This window comes from Homarus americanus, unplaced genomic scaffold (genome assembly GCF_018991925.1).
Source record: "Homarus americanus isolate GMGI-L3 unplaced genomic scaffold, GMGI_Hamer_2.0 scaffold11022, whole genome shotgun sequence".
NCBI classification, from domain to species: Eukaryota; Metazoa; Arthropoda; class Malacostraca; order Decapoda; family Nephropidae; genus Homarus; species Homarus americanus.
The window spans coordinates 15718570-15725310 of NW_024737068.1; the positions used below are offsets into that span (position 1 = coordinate 15718570).

Below are 6741 nucleotides of genomic sequence, written 5' to 3' on the forward strand. Positions count from 1 at the left end.
TCCGGCTTTCTGGCTCACACTGTCCTCCAACATCTGGTTCACACTGTCCTCCACACCTGGCTCACACTGTCCTCCTGCATGGCTGGCATGGCTCCACACTGTCCTCCGGGTTCATCTGGCACCTCTCACACTGTCCTCCTGCATCTAGCACACTGTCCTCGGTCTCCACTGGCTCCACTGTCCTCGGCATCTGGTTCACACTGTCCTCCGGTTCACACTGTCCTCCCTCTCCCAGCATCACTGTCCTCCGGCATCTGGCACTGTCCTCGGCATCTGTTCCTGTCCTCGGCATCTGTTCGCACTGGCTCGGCCTCCTGGCATCTGGCTCCACACTGTCCTCCAACATCTGGTTCACACTGTCCTCCGGCATCTGGCTCACACTGTCCTCCGGCACCTGGCTCCCACACGCTCCGGCATCTGGTTCACACTGTCCTCCAACATCGGTTCCCACTGCCCTCCGGCACCTGGCTCCACACTGTCCTCCTGCATCTGGTTCACACTGTCCTCCGGCATCTGGCTGCACTGTCCTCCCGCATCTGGCTCGCACTGTCCTCCGGCATCTGGTTCGCACTGTCCTCCGGCATCTGGCTCCCACTGTCCTCCGGCACCTGGCTCGCACTGTCCTCCAGCATCTGGTTCGCACTGTCGCCATCTGGTTCACACTGTCCTCCGGCACCTGCCACACTGTCCTCCGGCATCTGGTTCACACTGTCCTCCGGCATCTGGTTCCACTGTCCTCCGGCATCTGGTTCGCACTGTCCTCCGGCATCTGGTTTCGCACTGTCCTCCGGCATCTGGTTCACTGTCCTCCGGCATCTGGTTCGCACTGTCCTCCGGCATCTGCTTCCGCACTGTCCTCCAGCATCTGGTTCGCACTGTCCTCCGGCATCTGGTTCACACGTCCTCCGGCATCTGGTTCGCACTGTCCTCCGGCATCTGGTTCGCACTGTCCTCCGGCATCTGGTTCACACTGTCCTCCGGCATCTGGTTCCCACTGTCCTCCGGCACCTGGCTCACACTGTCCTCCGGCACCTGGCTCCACACTGTCCTCCGGCATCTGGTTCACACTGTCCTCCGGCATCTGGTTCTCACTGTCCTCCGGCACCTGGTTCCACCTGTCCTCAACATCTTGCTCACACTGTCCTCCAACATCTGGCTCCACACTGTCCTCCAACATCCCCAGCTCCTGTCCTCCAACATCTGGCTCACTGTCCTCCAACATCTGGCTCCACCTCCTCCAACATCTGGCTCACACTGTCCTCCAGCATCGGCTCCACACTGTCCTCCGGCATCTGGCTCCACACTGTCCTCCGGCATCTGGCTCCACACTGTCCTCCGGCATCTGGTTCACACTGTCCTCCGGCATCTGGTTACTGTCCTCCGGCATCTGGTTCACACTGTCCTCCGGCATCTGGTTCACACTGTCCTCCGGCATCTGGTTCACACTGTCCTCCAGCATCTGGTTCTCTGTCCTCCAGCACCTGCGTGACAATGATCTCCGGCATCTGGTTCACACTGTCCTCCGGCATCTGGTTCTCCACTGTCCTCCGGCATCTGGTTCTCACTGTCCTCCGGCATCTGGTTCTCACTGTCCTCCGGCATCTGGTTCTCACTGTCCTCCGGCACCTGCGTGACAATGATCTCCATCTGGTTCCCACTGTCCTCTGGCATCTGGTTCTCACTGTCCTCCGGCACCTGCGTGACAATGATCCGGCATCTGGTTCACGCTGTCCTCCGGCATCTGGTTCACACTGTCCTCCGGCACCTGGTTCACACTGTCCTCCTGCACCTGGTTCTCACTGGCCTCCGGCATCTGGTTCTCACTGGCCTCCCATCTGGTTCACACTCCGGCATCTGGTTCACACTGTCCTCCGGCATCTGGTTCACACTGTCCTCCGGCATCTGGTTCACACTGTCCTCCGGCATCTGGTTCACACTGTCCTCAGCATCTGGTTCACCTGTCCTCCGCCATCTGGTTCACACTGTCCTCCGCCATCTGGTTCCCTGTCCTCCGCCATCTGGTTCACTGTCCTCCGCCATCTGGTTCACACTGTCCTCCCCATCTGGTTCACACTGTCCTCCGGCATCTGGTTCACACTGTCCTCCGGCATCTGGTTCACACTGTCCTCGGCATCTGGTTCACACTGTCCTCCGGCATCTGGTTCACACTGTCCTCCGGCATCTGGTTCCACTGTCCTCCGGCATCTGGTTCACACTGTCCTCCGGCATCTGGTTCACACTGTCCTCCGGCATCTGGTTCACACTGTCCTCCGGCATCTGGTTCACACTGTCCTCCGGCATCTGGTTCACACTGTCCTCCGGCATCTGGTTCACCTGTTCCAGCATCTGGTTCCACTGTCCTCCGGCATCTGGTTCACACTGTCCTCCGGCATCTGGTTCACACTGTCCTCCGGCATCTGGTTCACACTGTCCTCCGGCATCTGGTTCTCACTGTCCTCCGGCATCTGGTCTCTCATCTGGTTCACACTGTCCTCCGGCATCTGGTTCACACTGTCCTCCATCTGGTTCACACTGTCCTCCGGCATCTGGTTCACACTGTCCTGCATCTGGTTCACACTGTCCTCCGGCATCTGGTTCACACTGTCCTCCGGCATCTGGTTCTCACTGTCCTCCGGCACCTGCGTGACAATGATCTCCGGCATCTGGTTCCTGTCCTCTGGCATCTGGTTCACACTGTCCTCTGGTATCTGGTTCTCACTGTCCTCCGGCACCTGCGTGACAATGATCTCCGGCATCTGGTTCTCACTGTCCTCCTGCATCTGGTTCTCACTGTCCTCAAGCACCTGCGTGACAATGATCTCCGGCATCTGGTTCACACTGTCCTCTGGCATCTGGTTCCACTGTCCTCCGGCATCTGGTTCTCACTGTCCTCCGGCACCTGCGTGACAATGATCTCCGGCATCTGGTTCTCACTGTCCTCTGGCATCTGGTTCACACTGTCCTCCGGCATCTGGTTCTCACTGTCCTCCGGCATCTGGTTCCTCACTGTCCTCCGGCACCTGCGTGACAATGATCTCCGGCATCTGGTTCACACTGTCCTCCGGCATCTGGTTCTCACTGTCCTCCGGCATCTGGTTCTCACTGTCCTCCGGCACCTGCGTGACAATGATCTCCGGCATCTGGTTCACACTGTCCTCGGCATCTGGTTCCACTGTCCTCCGGCATCTGGTTCACACTGTCCTCCGGCATCTGGTTCTCACTGTTCTCCGGCATCTGGCTCACACTGTCCTCCGGCATCTGGCTCACACTGTCCTCCGGCATCTGGCTCACACTGTCCTCCGGCATCTGGTTCACACTGTCCTCCGGCATCTGGTTCTCACTGTCCTCCGGCACCTGCGTGACAATGATCTCCGGCATCTGGTTCACACTCTCCTCCGGCATCTGGTTCACACTGTCCTCCGGCATCTGGTTCACACTGTCCTCTGGCATCTGGTTCTCACTGTTCTCCGGCATCTGGCTCACACTGTCCTCCGGCATCTGGTTCACACTGTTCTCCGGCATCTGGTTCACACTGTCCTCCGGCATCTGGTTCACACTGTCCTCCTGCATCTGGTTCTCACTGTTCTCCGGCATCTGGTTCACACTGTCCTCTGGCATCTGGTTCACACTGTTCTCCGCCATGGTTCTTGTCGCACTCTACAAATACAAACAGTTAACTCCTTTATCTAACCTTACCAATAAGTTTTTTATTTCAGGTCTCAAAAACAAAAGAAATCAAGTTGAACCCAAATGTTGACCTGAGCTGAATTGACTTGACTTTTTTGCAAGAATTAGTCCAGTATTAAGAGGGTTTATTCTACTTTGTTTTCTGTGGAATTTTACTGAAACGTTTATGTGCAGAATGAAGTTCGTTATATCAAGGTATCCATTTGATGTGAAACTCCATCTAACGGATTATAATGGAGAGAGAAGTCCGTTATATGGAGGCTTCACTATACATTATATAAAAAAAAAATAATTACTTCTCGAATATAAAAAAATAGTTGGAGGAATTGCAATTTTCGTTATTTGGTTTTTTTTTTTGGTGTTTTCGTTTTGAGGCTGAACATAATTATTGTTTCTGGGAGGCCATGATTCATTAAATATTACAGTATTTATCCAGACACAAAACAATAGCAACGAATATTAAAAGCATAACAGTAGGAATAGTTAGAAAAATATTAATAATCCTGTATACCAAAAAACACAAGGATTTACTAGATTTTTTTTATAATAGTTCGATGATTTTACGCCGAGTTGCATTACATATCTGAACAGCATAGTAGTCACTTCTCCCAAACCGACCAAGATATTTAGTATTGGTAAAATAAACCTAACCTGACCTGATCTAATCTGACCTGACCTAACCTAAGATGGAAGTGAATTAGGTTAGGTTAAGTCTGGTCAGGTTAAGTCTGGTCAGGTTAAGTCTGGTCAGGTTACGTTAAGTCAGGGTGTTATTATTTCATGGAATTTATAGTCAACAGGAAAAGGTGCACGACTAACAAGGCGCTCTCATCCAAGCGGCATATTTTCTCTTAACAAAAACAAAGGGAAAACAAAAATAATTACATTTCCTCAAAATATATTCAAGATATTATAGAGATGAGAAACAATGTCTCTTATTTAGACAATTTTCTTAGCGTGGCTGAGTCTAAGTCGCACATCTAAAGTATTACCAGGAGCTTCAGCGGAGATGAACCACTGAGCAATACATAAGTTTATCTGTACTAAAATGTAATTCTTCTTTAACAAAACCATAAGTTATTACCACAAGGAAATATTAACAGATATAAAGGAGAACAAGACATAAGCCACACACATACACATCTACTTAAGGATTTCACAGTTTTAATGAGTCATACAACACTTCCTTTAAAACAGGTAAAAGAACCTCACCACCTTTTTATATAAACTTAGGGAAGGTTTGGGTTGGTTTCTTTTGTATGTTTTATAATGAATGCATGATACCCTAGCTGCCAGCACAGATCATGAATTATACTAAACTAAACTATTACCCAGTATTTTTTTTTCCAATCTCTGCAGTCGTTGTGTTGTTCTTAAGCAAGACGGGGTAATGGGGACTAGATTCCTAAGCATAAAGGGGACCTGAACAGGTTTTAACTTAATCACAAAATTATCACAATAACTAGAGGTGGTCATTGTGAGGAAAGAGAACTGTGTAGGATCCATAAGAAAGCAGTTTAGGATCCCCCCGTGGTAAATAAACTGTAGGATCCCCCACTTTTCCTAATAATCTTGTCCAGGACTTTTTAAAGCCTAGGACAGTACCTCATCCCCCCGGCTTCAAATGACATATTCCCATTGAGCTAACAACGCACTGCGAGAAAAGGCAGTTCCTTGTAGTCGTTCTGCAGGAAGACATTGCGACCATGAGCTCTTTGTTCTTTAATATAACTTAACATCTAACCTAACTGGACTACAGTAGGTTAAGGGATCATTGTTACTGCATCATCTGTATCACGTATTTATTCATCTAACTCTAACCCAACGTCGTCTGGCATCTGAGCTTTGTTTGTCTCTTGGATACATTAAAAGCATCTTCACATGACCTTCCTCGATAGATGATCACAGGGCAAAAAGTTCAGTCTTCTCGAACCTTACTAATACTTACACATGGTCGGGTATTTTAGTCTTGTTCTCGTTAAAAAGTGCTGTGGGGTTACGCTAGTTAGACCCAAGCACAGAAAGGTCCTTATCCTCTCTTACACTCCTGGGAATTCTCGATAAAACCATAATTGAAGTTTTTAGGAATATTCTATCACAAACACTGTTCACTCTCCTTGTACCACAACACTAAGAGATAGGCCCAAAATTCCCCCATCACGTTTATAGTGAATCATATGACTATTACAGCTCATTCACTTAACTATGCTGTACTGTACTGTCAAGATGCTACATACTCACTGTCTTTTCCCCGTTGATGTTATTTTTGTGTAAACTTCTGCTGAAAAACACCAACAAAGTTTGTCCACCACCACCACGTCAGCTCCACCCATCACAGTGACTGTTGGAACTTGGAAGGTCTGTGAACTGAGCGAGTTGTTGAAGCTTGAATCTGTTTCGTTTTCTTTTGTCTGGTTCTTTTTTGTTCTTTCTTTCTCTTCACCTTCAGATTGTCAATAAAATAATTCAATTTAATTCTCCACCTTCAGGTTCAGAATACGTTAGGTTAAGGGTAATATATTTGTTAAACTTAGATCATGTGACTTTTGTCTTAGGTTCAGAGGTTCAGGGCCAAGAGATTAGTGAGACGCTAACCTGAATTAATCGTTAAGTGAAAATCACGTCAAAAAAAATCTTTTGGTAACATTTATTAAGCACACGAAATTATATGAGCTTTATTAGACCCGTTGACCCATGTAAGGCATCCCCTGTTTACACCCGAACATAATCACTCGTATACAATCTACACACGAAGCTTCCTAAGGAGTTCGAGTTAATGATGGTGCTTGGTAACTTATCCACATCTCTTATTTCTGAACCAATATTTCCCTAATTTCTCCCTAAATCTAACTTTCTCTTGTATAAAACTATTCCTATGTGTTCGATCCTGATTTGATAGTTCAAGTCCCTTAGTTATATCACCTTTATTTAACTCCCATCTTCTAGTTTATACAGTTGGATCATATGGCCCCTCGCTCTACGTCTTTCGGGGGAATAGAAATGTAGTTTTTATTATTTTATCTCCATACTTAAGGTTCCTAATGCCAGGGATTT

The 6741-nt window shown here is 48.5% G+C and overlaps 1 protein-coding gene across 1 annotated transcript; it reads right to left on the reverse strand.

The window, feature by feature from the left end:
- Nucleotides 1–2330: 2330 nt before the first annotated feature.
- LOC121872853 (submandibular gland secretory Glx-rich protein CB-like) lies at nucleotides 2331–2828 on the reverse strand. Its single transcript, XM_042375902.1, has one exon. It carries the CDS (start codon nucleotides 2826–2828, stop codon nucleotides 2331–2333), a length of 498 nt encoding a protein of 165 aa, XP_042231836.1.
- Between the last annotated feature and the right edge of the window lie 3913 nt (nucleotides 2829–6741).

Bases quoted from the DNA above. Each gene is read 5' to 3' on its own strand.
- LOC121872853 (XM_042375902.1), bottom strand. From the start codon at position 2,828: ATGCCGGAGATCATTGTCACGCAGGTGCTTGAGGACAGTGAGAACCAG.